The following is a 16,812-nucleotide window of genomic DNA, read 5'->3' as shown; positions in this document are numbered from 1 at the left end:
GTGTTCGTCTTTTTGTTGTTGTCGGTCTCTTGGGGAGATTAAGCGTTGGAACTCGAACTCTCTTTTTGGTTGGAGAGAGCTGTGGCGTTTCCCTACTGCCCCGTCGCCATCTTGGTCCCCCCTCCCAATATTCTTTTTTAAAGCTAGCTAAAGAAAATATACTTGAGTGAGGTTAGTTCTTAAAGCAATCAGCAGAAAAATACATGTCTGGATATATAATGAAATCAAATGATAGTACGCTGGGCGTGGGAAGGACTCGGGTATGGGCAGAAGCTGCCAGGGCACAGAGGAGGAGGAGAGGCAGAGTTTGAAGGCATCTCTGTAAATTCTGGCTGGGCTGAGCCATGAGATTTAGTATGTTGATATTGCTAATAATATGATTATAATTTTTTTACAAAACAAACTTGTTTGGTAAGCCTGTTACTTTAACCAGAAAGAATTTCACATATATTCTCTCTAAAAAAAATCCATTTCAGCATTTTTAATTGCTTTTTAGTATTTGTTGAAAAAATACATGTTGTGTGTATAATATCCCTAGTTAGTTATTTAACCAGAATACCTTTTCATGCTTTTTAAGTTTCTTGTTAAAAGTACGTAAATTTCCTCAGTTGGCTGTCAAGGTCAAATTCATCTATATAAAGAGCCAATTCAAATGTATTTTGTCCTTCATGTTGGAAAGTATGTGTGTATGTACGTTTGTGTACTGGGGCTTGAACTACGGGCTTGGGTGCTGTCTCCTGAGCTCTTTTGCTCAAGCCTAGTGCTCTACCCACTTTGAGCCACAACTCTACTTCCAGCTTTTGAGGGTTAATTGGAGATAAGAGTCTCTTTGAGGGCTAGGAATGTGGCTTAGTGGTAGAGTGCTTGCCTAGTATGCATAAAGCCCTGAGTTCGATTCCTCAGTATCACATACACAGAAAAATCCAGAAGTAGTTCTGTGGCACAAGTGATAGAGTGCTAACCTTGAGTAAAAAGAAGCACAGGGACAGTACCCAGGCCCTAAGTTAAAGGCCCAAGACCTGGGAGTGGGGGTGGGGAGACTGACTTTTCTTGCCGGGGTTGGCTTCAAACCTCAATCCTCATATCTCAGCCTCCTGAGTTTCTAGGAGAACATGTGTGAGCCACCAGCACCCAGCTACAGGTAATTTTGTTGTTGTTTGAGGTATGAGATCAAACATAGGACCATGTGCTTAGTCAACAATCATTCTACTAGTGAGTTAGTTACACCACCAATCTCAATTGCTCTTTAATTTGAATATCTATGGTCAAAATCCAAACATAGAGGTTAATAATATACTAAAAATCCTACAACCTTTTCCAACTTTTCCTTATCTATTAATTTTGTCAACTTTGCAACTTTGAAATACATAATATATACCAAAATGAATTTATCTACTCATGTTTAATGATTGCCTTCAATGGAAATACCACATTGTAAGATTCTTTGGAACATAAAATGAATCTTGCCTTAAGATACTTTTATTGTGGAATATAAAACATACCTTAAACATTTTAATATAAAATATAAGAAGCAATAAAAATAGCTGGGTGTCTTTGGTTCATACCTATAATCCTAGCTACTCAGGAATCTGAGAACTGAGTTCAAAGCCATCCTGTGTGGAAATGTCTGTGACACTCTTATCTCCAATTAACTACCAAAAGCAGGAAGAGGAGTGTGGCTTTAGTGGTACAGTGCTAGCCTTGAGCAAGAAAGCTCAGAGACAGTGCCCAGACCCTGAGTTCAAGCCCCAGGACCAGCAGGGAAAAAAAGCAATAAAATAATTAGCCCTGTAGTAATGTTCAATCTCTAAGAATTGTATTATTCAGCAATCTTTTATTTTAAAATGAACTGATTTATTGGCTGCTGTTTCTTTGCTGGATTATGATACATTCTTTATGTAGCAACATAAAGACTAATTTATTTCTTAATTTGACCAGAACTGGCATTTTTAAAGGAAAATTGTTATTTAAAAATTGGTAAGTAACCTTAAGTCTAGGTAAATATAGTACTTTCTTCAAAAGTCATTCACTGTAACATGGAGTATATATTTCTACTCTGATATTTTTTAAAGTCCATTTTTGTAATCCAAATTAAATTTACATAAAGTTTCCTTATCTCAGGCTTTATTTTCAAATAAGTTATGTGATTTTAGTAATACATTGGTATTGCTTATTCTTTGGTAATGGGTCTCTGATGTACTTGAAATCTAGTGTTTATACCAACAGTAGACTTTTAGAGTTTTCAAACTGCGATTTCACTGTTAATGGTGGTTTTACATGTTGTGGAAATAAATTTCCTTATCATTTTACTATTTGATCAAGTTGAAAATCTTAACTATATTTTAAAACTTTTTGCCACAGCGTTTTACCAACGAGGATCATTTGGCTGTCCATAAACATAAACATGAGATGACACTGAAATTTGGTCCAGCACGTAATGACAGTGTCATTGTGGCTGGTTAGTATATGCTTTTATTAATAGCTTATATACATATTTCACCTACTATGTGCACAATTTTTGTGTATTCTTTGTAAATATTATAATCTGGTGATATTCCAGTGACATCATTTACAGTAAATGTTGGCAACATTATTTTAGCCATCACATTTCCATGTTTCCTTCTGACCATTTCATTTTTTTGTGTGCTTTACAAATGTCAGTTAATTAGAACCCTTGGAATATTCATAGCATCTATAGATTTTATACTTAACTGAGAACTGAAGTAATGTGGTATTTAGTGTTTCTTAAGCTGACTGTAAGCTGTGTAAACATAGAAAGTTGTCAGGCTTTTCCTCTTAGGAGAGAGCAATTAGTAGTATTTATGTATAAAGTATAAAAAAAAAAGTCTCCATAACAGAGGTCTAAATTCAGTGTTTTTTTGTGTGTGTGTGTTGACCCCATGACCATACCACATCATCAGAAGTAGATGATTATTTTTCATAAATGGGAAAAAGAGAAACCTCATGCATGTTTTGGTTTGTGTTTCCATCGTGTATTAGCTGTCTGGTATTTATATATATACACACACACCCACACTTACGTGTGGGTGTGTGTGTATATATATATTAGGTATCATTTTGTATACTTACATATTTTGTAAGTATTACTAAAAAGAGAAAGCTTTATATCATTTTATATAAATTTTAGACTATTTCTGCCTAACCACAAATTTACATATCATGAAACAACTTTATAGATTGTTTTGTGAAATACAGGTTATTCTATTTGCAGTTCTGGAATTACACCTGAATACTATTTTAAATTATTATTCATTATAATTCTCATGTACGGTCCTTTGGGTAGGCAATAAGTCAGTTTCAGATAGTTCTTCCTGTACTTACAGTAGCAAAATTTTTGTAATAAAATTGGAAGTAATAAAAAGTTGGTAATTTACAGTTATGTAAGGGAACTTGCACTATGTCTTTAGCTCTGCAAAAAGCAGAGTGAAGTATTCATTTCTTTGTAGTATTGTAAATCAGATATTAAGTACTAAAGCAAAAAGAAAAAATAACTTGCCTGGAAAATTTACTCTCCGTGGCATGAAAGTCTTACTCTCTTAGGCATGAAGGTCCTTGTTTTCTCCATAGCTACTTACAGCATTTTCTCTGTAAACTTTGTTTCTTTGTAAACCTTTAACTCAAAAAAAAATTTTTTTGTTTCTTTGTAAACCTTTAACTCAAAAAAAAAATATTTTGAAGTTGGTTCCTGGAAATAACTTTTCTATCTAATTACATTTTATACAATATAAAAATAGAACACATTTAAACAGCACTTGAATATCTTTTACTAACATATATTTAGATGAATAGTATATGTTGTGTAAATAAAATGCATGTTTGTAGGATATATTTGGTCAGTAATCATGCATTCTACATGTTAAGCAGTTACACCATATTGACTTCTCAAGCTTGACAATTTCAATAAGTATCAATGAAGTAATTTTTGCTTCTGAATTTTATTTTTAAGACTTTTCCCTCCCATAACATAATGTAATGTAATGTATCATAACAGAGCATGACATAACCATGAGACCCTTATTTTCTATGATTTTAGAGATTATTGGGCATTAGAGACTAGGAATAGAGTATGTTAAAGATTAATAGGTAAAGTTATGATACTAGAATCCCTACAATAATTCTGATATTACTAATAGTATCTGAAACAGGGCAGCATTATGTTTAATATGTATGACAGATGTGCCATTTTAATACAAACATGTTTTTATAGAGTAAAAATATTACTACTATACTAATATGTTTTTATAGAGTAAAAATACTATCATACTATGCTTCAATACAATACTATTATACTAATTATAGTATAGTAAAAAGATACAATACTATTATAGTATAGTAAAATGCTTTTACTCTGGGTATTACTATTAAATATGGAGGCAAAGAAAAAATAGTAATACTGTGAGAACACTGTACTTAAAAAAATAGGTAGTTTTAGCCAGGTGCCGGTGGCTTACTCCTATAATCCTAGGTACTCAGGAGGCTGAGATCTGAGGATCGAGGTTCAAAGCCATCCCTGGCAAGGCAAGTCCGTGAGACTCTTATCTCCATTTAACCACCAGAAAACCAGAAGTGGCGCTGTGGCTCAAGTGGTAGAGTACTAGCATTCAGCTGAAGAGCTCAGAAACAGCACCCAGGCCCAGAGTTCAAGCCCCACAACCAACAACAACAAGAAAAAATTAGGTATTTTATCTTAAGCAAGAAATCTTTCTTAATAGAGTCCTTTTTATTTAGACTATTACTGATATAACCTCTAAAACTGATTTTCTAAAATATATAAAATGCAACAAAAATTTTAGCGTACTACCAACACTAAATATGAACAAGAAACCTTGAAAATATTATGACGAAATCATCAAAACTTGTAAGTTTGCTGTTTTCCATTCAACATGGGCATCATTTGGTGATTGTTCTACAAACAGTATGCGAATACATTTGTTAATATATGCAAAATTTTAAGGACATTTTTTATGTTTTAACTGTTGGTACAGTTGTCATTTTTTCAAAATAAATTAATCCACATCATTGTTTTGACATGTGACATATATTACTCTGAGTAATCTTACAAAATAAAATAGATAACTTCAGTAGATAATAATAAAGTCTTGTTTTTATGTCTCATGTTTTAATTTTTCTTCCCTTTACTCTTTTGATATATCTACTAAAGGTTATGTTTTAAGCTTACTTCCAATATAGATTATAAACAACTAACTGGTTAGCCAAGTTTTAAAAAATAATGCTCTTAAGCTTCCCAAAATTGCATGTATTTATTTAAACAATTGTATTTAATAATGTAAATTAAGATTACAGTGGTTCATGCCTGTAATCCTAGCTACTCAGGAGGCTGAGATCTGAGGATTATGGTTCAAAGCCAATTCAGGCAGGAAAGTCCATGAGACTGTTATCTCCAGTAACCATCAAAAAGCCAGAAGTGGAGCTATGACTCAAGTGGTAGAACACCATCCTTGAGTGAAAAACTAAGGACAGTGACTAAGTTCAAGCCCTAGTATCAGCACAAAATAATTTTTAAAAATTTATAATCATGTTAGATCATGCAGTTTATTTCCTATAATTTATGCCACTCTATTCAGAAAGAGTGGACTAAGAAGCAAAAAATAACTTCTTTAATAATCATACTGTTCATGATATTGGAACAGAATTTAACCAAGCAATGTTTGCTTTAAAGGAAGAGCTCTTTTCAAAGAAATAACAGATCTGTTAATCTATTAATTTACTAGCATATTTTTGAATTGTAAATTTAAATCTGTATGATTACTTCTCAAAATTTATTTCAGATCAGACCCCAACACCAACAAGATTCTTGAAAAACTGTGAAGAAGTGGGTTTGTTTAATGAGTTGGCAAGTCCATTTGAGAATGAATTCAAGAAGGCTTCGGAAGATGACATTAAAAAAGTATGTAGTTAATCATGAAATTCAACAAGAGGTTACTTCTGATGGAGAAGTAATAATAATTTATGATTTCTGCTTCTTAACTTAAGTATTGTGATTGGCTGATTTTGATCTTTGACGTTTTCTTTATTAATTTCATTAGATGCCTCTAGATTTGTCCCCTCTTGCAACACCCATCATAAGAAGCAAAATTGAAGAACCTTCTGTTGTAGAAACAACTCACCAGGATAGTCCTTTACCTCACCCAGAGTCTACTACAAATGACGAAAAGGTTAGAAATGCATTTGTGTAGTAAAGGGGAAAAATTAATAATCCCAAGTAAAGTTTTAATGATTTCATTACCATGAAATGTTAAGGTATAATATATATATATATAATTAGTATTATATATATTAGTATTAACATATAAGAATATTATGTTAAAAAATTGTGAATAATCACATACTTCAGGAAGAGTCTACCTTTATAAACAGTGTTTATTTTTGTTTGTGCCAGTACTGGGGTATGAACTCAGGGCCTGGGCACTGTCCCTTAGCTTCTTTACCATTTGACCACAGTTCCACTGCTGGCTTTTTTCTGGCTAACAGGAAATAAGAATCTCTAGGACTTTTCTGTTCAGGCTTGCTTAACCATGATCCTCAGATCTTAGCCATAAACAACAATATCCACTCCATTTTTTTGTAATTTTTTATTTTCTAATAACATCTTAAAAGATAGGCACAAGTTCAGCTATACAAAAAAAATACTCATTTTTATACCCTATCCTATAATCTTTTTTGTGTGTTTTTTTGTGTGTGTGTTTTTCTTTTCTTTTCTTTTGGTCAGTCGTGGGGCTTGAACTCTGGGCCTGAGTGCTGTCACTGAGCTGTTCAGCTCAAAGCAAGCGCTCTACTACTTGAGCCACATTACCACTTCGAGTTTTCAGGTGGTTAATTGGAAATAAGAGTTTCACAGACTTTCCTGCCCGGGCTGACTTCAAAGCACAATCCTCAGAGCTCAGCCTTCTGAGTAGCTAGGATTACAGGTGTGAGCCACCAGCACCCAGCTACTGCCTTTTTTCTTTTTATAATTTCTATTAACCTTTTTTTTTTTTCTGGCTAAACTTTTGTTAAAAACTAAGGTAAAAGTACATCGATTAGCCTAGGGCTACTTAGGATCAGAATCCTCAGTAGAGCTGTCTTCTGCCTCTGCATCTTGGAAGGTCTTCAGAAACAGTGACATGTATGTAGTTATCACTTGTGGTAGCAATGATTACTTCTGTATCCCTACCAAAGGGCCTTCCTGAGGCTTTTCTTGATGGTGTCAGAATTTTCAGAATTTCCTGAGGCTTCCAAAAGCTTCTACCAAACCTGCACTGTGAATTGTCTTTACCTCTCTCTCTTCTTTCTCTCCTCTCCTCTCCTCTCTCCTTCCCTGCCTCCTTGCCTCTCTCCCTTTTTTCTCCTGTGCTTCCTTCAACAGGTCTCAACCATGTATATAGCCCAGGCTAGCTTGGCATTTTCTGTGATGTCCCAGTTGGGCTCATACTCAAAATTCTTAGCAATTCCTTTTCTTTTGCCTTTTCATCTAGGCAATAGGAATTTTTCAGTTCCATTTATACTCTTAGATCATCACCACCATTTTGGGGTCTATTTACCAAAACTCACTATGTAGCATATGACTTCAGAAAAAGTAACTTGTTAGCAAGAATAGATACATGGAATTTAGTTTGTTTTTGTTTTATGTTCTTGATTATAAAAGTATGTACTCTATATAAAAACTTTAAGAATCCTGATAAACATGAAGAAGGAAACTGAAATTACCTCATAGCCCATAGTTGAATGATAAGCATTACCAATATTTTGAAGCATTTTTTCTAGATATACATAAATTTTATACGTACAAATATATAAGTGTGTAAGTTATGTAGAAGATTAAATGAATACAAAGAAAGTTCCCAGCTTATTGTTAATGGTTGTACTTTTATTTTTTTTCAGATGCTGTGACAAATACTATTAAATCTTTTATGTTTTACTTTTTTGTGCTGGTTCTGGGGCTTGAAATCAGGTCCTGAGGTTTTTTTGCACAAGGCTAGTGTTCTGTTATTTACCTACAACTGCATTTCCAGATTTTTTTTGTGTGATTAATTGGAGATAAGAGTCTCACTGACTTTACTGCCTGTTGTTGTCCAACCAAGATTCTCAGATTTCAGCCTCCTGAATAGCTAAGATTATAGCCGTGCGCTCCTGGCTTAATTGTGTGTGTGTGTGTGTGTGTGTGTCTGTCTGTCTGTCTGTGTGTGTGTCTGTGAGTGATACTTGGATTTGAACTCAGGGTCTTAAAGTTGTTAAGCAGCAACTCTCATCACTGAGCTACAGTTGCCCTAATTTTGCTTATTATTTGGAGATAGGGTGTTGCTTGCTGCCTGCACATACACTTGGGTATAATCTACATATATTAGGCTTTCCAGTAGTTAGAATAATGGGTACATGCCCTTGGATTTACCTCTTTGTTGAGAAGAGGTCTGTTGGGCATTTTTCTGTCCATGCTGGCTTCAAATCATGATCCCAACAATTCCTGCCTCCCAAATAGCTACAATCTGTGGGTTTGAATCCCTGGCACTAGGCTTTGAAATAAATCCTTTTTTCTTATAGAGCACTCCAGTTCCTTCATTGTTGATGGCTGCTTTATCATCATTTAAGGGTATTCCTTCTTAACCATATTCTTTGTCGTTAGCTTCATAGTCATGCCAAGTTGTAAAACATCAGTTCAAGACTTCTTTCTTTGCTCTGATTTTCTTAGGTAAAGCTAGTACCAACCCAAGTTTTCCTCCAGATCATATTTATAGCATATATGTACTATTGAATTTTTATTAGCAGGATATAGTCTAGTATAATAAGAGAAGAACTAGGCAATGCCCTCTGGATTCTGTGTTCTGTTGATAAGAATGGATTGTATTTGTATGATTTACTGAAATACTACTCATCAACCTAATTTATTTCTGGATTGAAAGGAAAACTAGTTATACTGAAAGATTTTTAAAAAGTAAAATATTGAGCATTGAAATTGAATCTTTACAACTACTTTTAAAATATGTCTCTGTGTCAGTCTCTGTCTCTTTCTCTCTCAACAGTACTTGAACTCAGAACTTGCTAGGTAATCATTCTACTATATGGGCCATGCCACCAACCCTTAAAACCTTGTCTTAATTACTTTGACATTATATTTTACTTTTGCCTGTTAAGCATTATCCTTGAATGCCTTTAGGAATATTACATTCTGTTCACTAAAGTACATGAATTGATTTGTACTTTAAATGCCACCATTTCTTTATCTCATTATTAAATAGGATGTACCATTGGCACAAACTGCACAGCCCACATCAGCTATTGTTCGTCCAGCATCTTTACAGGTTCCCAATGTGCTTCTCACAAGTTCTGACTCAAGTGTAATTATTCAGCAAGCAGTACCTTCACCAACCTCAAGTACTGTAATCACCCAGGCACCATCCTCCAACAGGCCAATTGTGTAAGTGATTGGGTCAGTTATTGACTCACGTAAATTGTTAAAGTCTTTAAGATTTTCCTAAGCTATTTAATTGCTGAAATTATGATCATAGGTGGTTGTGTGTGTGTGTGTGTGTGTGTGTGTGTGTGTGTCTGTGTATGTTATATCTGTGTGGTTTAATTTTTGGAACATAAATATTCTTTTTTAATTATGAATATCACCTAATAGATTGGAAAAAATAGACAAATTTTAACATAGAATGTGAATTTAAGATGGTCTTTTTATGCTCTTTCACATACACAAAAGAAGTTACTCCATCACAAGATGACGTTTCTTTTACTCCTTTCAAGCAGATCCTGAGACCTTTCTTTTTTGTTTTTGTTTCATGTTTGTTGTTTAGAAAGGATCTTGGTATGCATCTTAGATTATTAGCCTATATCTCGATGTAGCCTATTCTGGCCACACTCACCTTGCTCTCAAGAGCTTTCTGATAAGAATTTTTCTCAATTTATAAATTGGAGAGTGTACTAGGAAATTTATAATTTTCCTTTTTTAATTCTACATAGATTATATACTTAAGATAAAAATAATTAAAATTTTTTGTTTTGTAGTGGCTAGTAGAAATTATTTTTAAATCATAATATGAGTAAAATTACCTTTGTATTTTGAGAGATGGTTGGTATGGATCTATTCCTTATTTTTTTTCTTAGCCCTGTGCCAGGCCCATTCCCTCTTCTATTACATCTTCCTAATGGACAAACCATGCCCGTTGCTATTCCTGCATCAATTACAAGTTCTAATGTGCATGTTCCAGCTGCAGTCCCAGTAAGTTGGAAATTTAGATAATTTGTCTTAATAGCAAAACTAGTTTTTGTAAAGTAATTAGGAAATATGGTTAAAGCTACATGATTGACCTTTTCTGTTTGTTAAACTGAATTAAATAAAATGCATTTTAGTGGTAGGTAATATTTACTGGCATTTATGGTAATATAATATACTATTGAAAGCTGGGCACCGGTGGCTCACACTTGGAATCCCAGCTACTCAGGAAACTGAGATCTGAACATCATAGTGGCAAGCTAGCCCCTGTAGGAAAGTCCCTGAGATTCTTATCTCCAATAAACTACTCAGAAAAAGCCATGGCCCAAATGGTAGAGCACTAGCCTTGAGCACAAAGAGCTTAAAGACAGCACACTTAAGCCCTGAATTCAAGCCCCATGACTAACCAAAAAATTTTTTTCTCCCCTCCCAGTCCTGTTTTCTCTCTTTTTTGTACTAAGAAATATACTTTTATTTGATTCATATTGAATATATTTTTATAATTCAAATATTTCTGATTTCTGATTTTTAAAGAGACATTTGTAGTAGAATGCTATCAAAAAACTATGGTTTGGCTTTATAGACATTAAGATTGTTTTATTTTTAATAGAACTAAGGTTTGAATTCTTGGATTCTTGTTTGTTAGACCCTCTGTCACTTGAACCATGCCTAGATGTTAAAAATTCTTTATAAAAACATATACTCTTTGATTCTTTGTGGCCAGGTGAATTTTACAGTTGAGTTTAATGGGTTAAGAAGCATGTTAAAGTCTAACTCATAGTCTTCTACTTTGTAATGAGAAGATCCATCATTGCTTTTTTAGAGGCATGTTAAATAGAATTTTGGGAGACATAAAATAAATAATACTTATGATATTTAGTTTAAAAACACATTTAGAACAATGTATGATCCTTAATTACTTTTTTTTCCAACTAAAACCAGTAGAAAATTTTTATCAGACCTATTTCCAGAGTATATCCCAAATCCTAACTTTTTAAAAATCTGTTCAAGTATAACTAGTAAGTCACCATTATCTTTCACTTGTATTATTAACACTTTTTTTTTCAATTGTGGGAATTGGACCAAGGGCTTCAAGTATAAACCCTATCACTGAGTTATATCCCTAGTCCCCTTTGTTTTCTTATAAGAGACAGGTCTTACTGTGTTGCCCAAGTTGGCCTCAAGTTCACAATTTGAGGCTAAGTCCTCACTTTCTCAGATTGCTGGAACCACGGGTTCAGAACATCATGCTAAGCTATCATCTCTTTCTTACTAGACTTTTCTGCTTCTCTCTCCAGGAGTTGTACTACTGGAAATCTTATCCCAAGCCTTATAGATATACTCAGATAATAAAATGGTGGTAGTGTGGTTTTTTTTTTTTAATCGTAGAGATACATATTGTTGTTCTATATGCCAGCATTTTGGGGGTTTTTTTGTTTTTGTTTTGTTGTTTTTTTTGTCATTTGTGGGGCTTGAACTTCTGGGCCTGGGTCCTGTCTCTGAGCTCTTTAGTTCAAGGCAAGCACTCTACCACTTGAGTCACAGCACCACTTCTGGTTTTCTGAGTGGCTTATTGGAGATAAGAGTCTCTCAGGCTTTCCTTGCCCGTGCTAGTTTTGAACCTTGATCCTCAAATCTTAGCCTCTTCAGTAGCTGGTTTACAGGTGTGAGCCCAGCTTATGCCAGCATTTTTGAAGGAAGAAACATTTCTCACCTTGTATTTGGTTGCTGTATTAAATGTACTCATAATGAAAGTGACTATGAATAAAGAGATAATTTTTGTATAATTATTAAAAGCAAGAACTAAACTGGAAAAATCTGTCACAGATTATTGTGAAAACATGTTAGAAGTCATCAACTTGTTATTGTACTGTGTATTAATACACCAAAGAACTCATAAATTTTCTAATTTATAAAAATTTTGAAAAATGTTCATTGTTAATTAGTTTTTATGCCTCATTGTTACAAATTCTGAAGTTTCTTTAAGTTCAAAATGAAATTAACATTTTTCATTACCTTGAATATTATGTGTATATAAACCAAGAACCACTTAAAAAAGAAATTGTGGAAATAGTATTGTAGAAAAACTGACAACTTTTGGGAGTCCTAGCTCAAGCCAAAAGCCCCTGAGTTCAAATACCCAGTACTAAGGGGAAAAAGACAAGTTTTGAAGGTTAAATCAGGATATAAGATTATAAAGGTTTAGTATAGAAATATCAACTGGAGAAAACATTTTTTATTCTAAAGTTTCAAATTATTATGATAGTCATTGTGCAAATAAAAGAAAAATCTCATTTTGAAAATAATCTGTAGAAATGAGTACTTTCAATATCTTTGTGCAGCTTGTTCGTCCAGTCACCATGGTGCCTAGTGTTCCAGGAATTCCAGGTCCTTCCTCCCCTCAGCCAGTGCAGTCAGAGGCAAAAATGGTAAGCAAGATTTTATTCTGCACGTTTGTTTTTATTTGTTTTTTTATCTTATTAAGTACTTGTATAAGACATTGTATAATTTGTAGTTGTACAAATTTCCTAAGTCAGGTTATGAATACAAGTTACCCCTTCCATCATCCCTCCCCCATTTTTCCCCCTTCTATCCCTACCCAGTTATTAGTTCATTTTTTTATATAACACACATCAAATATAATGACTTTATTTGCTCACCCTTCATCCTTCCATTCTTGTGGCTCCCCCACCTCCCCAAAGAAACACTATTTTGAAGTGTTTTTTCCCCCTACTGTTAAAGACTTTGTAACTTAGTTTAGACTTTTTATAGTTTTGGATTATCTTATGCTATAGAAGAATGAGAAAATTTGGAAAAGGAAAATTCTATTAGTATAGTGACTAATAGTGATACTTTAAATGGATGAATTACTAAAGTTCTACTTCTAGGACTTCTCTCTCATTTGTCTAGTTTTAGCTGTTACTAATCAGACCATCACTCTCCTCCTGGTGGTTGCTAGGAGTATTACAGCTGAAACTAGATGTGATCATCTGAAGATAGTACTGAGTGAACGGTTTTAATGCCATTGGGATTTAAGTCTTTATTGGTCATTCAAGTGCAGCAAAATTCATACAAACTGAGTGTCTTGTAACTTGTTGGAGGAAAGAAAATTGACTTACTAGGAAGTTGTACATGATTTTGGAATTGGAACTTGTAGTTTTTGTAACATTAAAAGATTTTATATGTTTTAAATTTTATTAGAATCCTAGTTGTCAGCCTATCATTTTATCCCTGCTAAAGTAGTGGTGTTTACTTCAAGGACTCTTCTGGACAGTAATTGATTGTAAAGTAACCATACAGTTAACTTATGGATTTATCCCAGAAAGTATAGGGTTAATAATTTATTAAATAAATGAGGCTGTTAAAGCAAAAAAGAATTTTGAAATAGTATACACATTAGCAAACATTGTATGTGACACTTAGAAACTATATTTTTCTATTGTTTAAAAGAATAGGCTATAGATTAGTAATTGGAAAGTTTGACGGAGGGAAAGGAGGTTGTCTTTCTTGGGACTTGAACTGAACTCAAGGCCTGGGCACTGCCCCTGAACCTTTCTGCTCAAGGCTAGAGTTCTGCCACTTTGAGCCACAGCTCCACTTCTGGCTTTCTGGTGATTAATTGGAGATAAGGTCTGAGAAGGTGGCTCAGTGGTAGAGCGCTTGCCTTGCATGCATGAGGCCCTGGGTTCGATTCCTCAGCACCACATAAGCAGAAAAAGCTGGAAGTGGGACTGAGGCTCAAGTGGTAGAGCGCTAACCTTGAGCTGAAGAGCTGAGGGACAGTGTCCAGGCCAAGAGTTTAGGCCCCACGACCAGAAAAAAAAAAAGAGTTTCACACACTTTCCTGCCCAGGATAGTGATTTACTACCCTTAATCCACTTTTTTCCCCCTGAGATTCAATTTTTTCTCTATGAAATGCAAACATTAAGCTTTAATTTCACTTAGTCCCAGATCTCATAAGCTAACTTTCTTTATAGAAGACATGGAGTTCCCTCCCCATTCCTTCTCTCTCCCCCTCACTTTTTTTTTTTTTTTTGGTGCCAGTTTTGGGGCTTGAACTCAGGGCCTGGGTTCTATCATGAGCTTTTGGGCTCAAGGCTAACTACTCTACCAGTTGGCCCACAGCTCCACTTCCATTTATTTTTGGTAGTTCATTAGAGACAAGAGTCTGACAGGCTCTCTTGCCCAGACTGGCTTTGAACCACAGTCCTCAGATCTCAATCTCCTGAATAGCTAGGATTACAGGGAGGAGCCACTGGCATCCAATTTTTTCTCTTGTTTTTTTTGTTTTTTGTGGGTTTTTTTTGACAGTCCTGGGGCTTGAACTCAGGGCCTGGGCACTGTCCCTGAGCTGCTTTTGGTCAAGACTAGCATACTACCACTCGAGCCACAGTACCACTTCTGGCTTTTTCTGTTTATGTGGTACTGAGGAATCATACCCAGGGCTTCATGCATATAAGGCAAGCACTCTACCACATTCCCAGCCTCTCTCTTATTTTTAAAATTAGCTTATAGTATTTATACAGGAGGCAAATTTATTGTTATATCTCTAGACATATTCATACTGTATTCCAACCAATCTTACCCCCACTATCCCTCTTTAAATCAGTATAATTCTCCCTTCTATGTCTAATATAATACAAGACCAATTCTTATCATCCATTAATGTATCCTAAGGAAATCAATAGGTAGTAACTAGTACTTGTTTAGGTACTATATTAATACAAATTTTTACATTAAAAAATTAGAAGACACAAACTTTTTTTTTTTTTTTTGTCGGTTGTGGGGATTGAACTCTGGGCCTGGGCGCTGTCCCTCAGCTCTTCAGCTCAAGGCGAGCGCTCTACCACTTGAGCTACAGCGCCACTTCCGTTTTCTGGTGGTTTATTGGAGATAAGAGTCTCACGGTCTCTCCTACCCGGGCTGGCTTTGAACCTCGATCCTCAGATCTCAGCCTCCTGAGTAGCTAGGATTACAGGCGTGAGCCACCAGCAGACACAAACTTTTTACTGCTATTTTCCATCAGGACAGTTCTGAAATTTGTACATTATAAGCTCTCAAACAATAAAATTAATGTACCATCTGAATGAAGAACATAAAAATTAGCTCATTTTGTTGATTGTGGTGAGAATAGAATGTAATAGCTGCAGGGGAAACTGTACATGATAGCATATTCAGACCAGACTTTTGGAAAGTTTAAGATGAATCTTAACTTGATAGCAGAAATACTTCACTGGGGATGTTTAAATACTTTCTATTTAAATATAGTAATAACTGAGTAGAATAAAAATAAGAATCAGAGAGATCCTATTGTATATTACATCTAAAGATATGTTTATATATGGACTATTTTTTTTTCTTTTTGGCAATAGTAGGGTTTAAACTCAGAATATGTGCTAGCTAGGCTGATACTTACTGCTTACCTATATTCTAGCTGATTATTTTTGAGAAGGTTCTCCCTTTTTGCTTTGGAATGTACCTCGACTGCAAAATACCTATTTTAGACTTTGAATAGTTGCTGGGATGGCCTGCCTAGGCTTTTGCATCTACGGATGGGTTGAAATTGGTCTTGAGAACTTTTTTGCCTGGCCGATCTCAAACCACAGTCCTCTTACTGTTACCTTCTATAGTATCTACAGTTAAAGGCATGAGCCACAGATCTGGACTCAAGATGAACAAATTCTATTTAAAGAATTTCCTTGGGCTATATGAGTAGGCTATATTTCTCACAGCTATTAAATATCACACTAACCTGAATAACTTTCTTTTAGGTCACTAGGAAATTAAATTTTAAAATAGAGACATTTTAAACATTTGTATCTTAAAAATTGTCAAAACTATAACTTTCATTCATTTATATATGAAAAATAATCATTAGTTTAAAACCCAAAAATAAAATGAGGATTAGATTGGCCCACTTATTTAACATCCAATTAAATTTGTTATTAGAATTTTACTAATGTAAAATAGCCATATTTTTCATGATTGCCTATTTTAATTGGAATAGCAAATAAGATTGCTGTTTTTTCAATTAGGCTGAAAGACTGAAATTATTCTGCTTCCTCTTTTTTATCCTTCCATGATGAAAAATTTTAAACATAAAGAAAACAGGATAATGAACTCTTATGTCCCCATCACCTACCTTCAGTTACTATATATAAATGTATATATATATATATGTATATATACTATATATATATGTACTATATTGCCATTCTTGTTTTATGTACACCTCAGTCCAACCCCTATCTCCATTCAATTATTTTTCTAAGTTTTAAGATAAGATTTGTGGGCTGGGAAGGTGGCTCCCCTTGCATGCATGAGGTCCTGGGTTCAATTCCTCAGCACCAAATAAACAGAAAAAGCCAGAAGTGGTGCTGTGGCTCAAGTGATAGAGTGCAGCCTTGAGCTGAATAGCTGAGGGACAGTGCCAAGACCCAGAGTTCAGGCCTAACAACTGACCAAAAAAAAAAAAAGATTTATATACATTGAAATGAACCAATTCTTTTTTTTTGGAGGGTGTGTGTGTGTGTGTGTGTGTGTGTGTGTGTGTGTGTGTGTGTGTGTGTGTGTGTGTGTGT

At 34.5% G+C, this 16,812-nt stretch overlaps 1 protein-coding gene across 7 annotated transcripts in view; it reads left to right on the top strand.

Annotated features, from left to right (window-relative positions):
* Nucleotides 1-16,812, top strand: part of Atf2 (activating transcription factor 2) — an 80,910-nt gene that overhangs the window by 33,949 nt on the left and 30,149 nt on the right. For 5 of the 7 annotated variants that reach the window (XM_013029323.1, XM_013029315.1, XM_013029312.1 and 2 more), the window contains exons 4-9: nucleotides 2,362-2,458; nucleotides 5,811-5,929; nucleotides 6,069-6,197; nucleotides 9,255-9,433; nucleotides 10,123-10,237; nucleotides 12,574-12,660. In XM_013029323.1, the coding sequence (XP_012884777.1) occupies nucleotides 2,362-2,458; nucleotides 5,811-5,929; nucleotides 6,069-6,197; nucleotides 9,255-9,433; nucleotides 10,123-10,237; nucleotides 12,574-12,660 (726 nt within the window). The remainder of the gene's footprint in view (nucleotides 1-2,361; nucleotides 2,459-5,810; nucleotides 5,930-6,068; nucleotides 6,198-9,254; nucleotides 9,434-10,122; nucleotides 10,238-12,573; nucleotides 12,661-16,812) is intronic. The other 2 variants (XM_013029347.1, XM_013029339.1) reach the window with 1 other exon arrangement.

Source organism: Dipodomys ordii, unplaced genomic scaffold (genome assembly GCF_000151885.1).
Source record: "Dipodomys ordii isolate 6190 unplaced genomic scaffold, Dord_2.0 Scaffold5, whole genome shotgun sequence".
NCBI lineage: Eukaryota > Metazoa > Chordata > Mammalia > Rodentia > Heteromyidae > Dipodomys > Dipodomys ordii.
The sequence above is the reverse complement of the archived record's forward strand: the minus strand, read 5'-3'. Positions and strand labels throughout refer to the sequence as shown.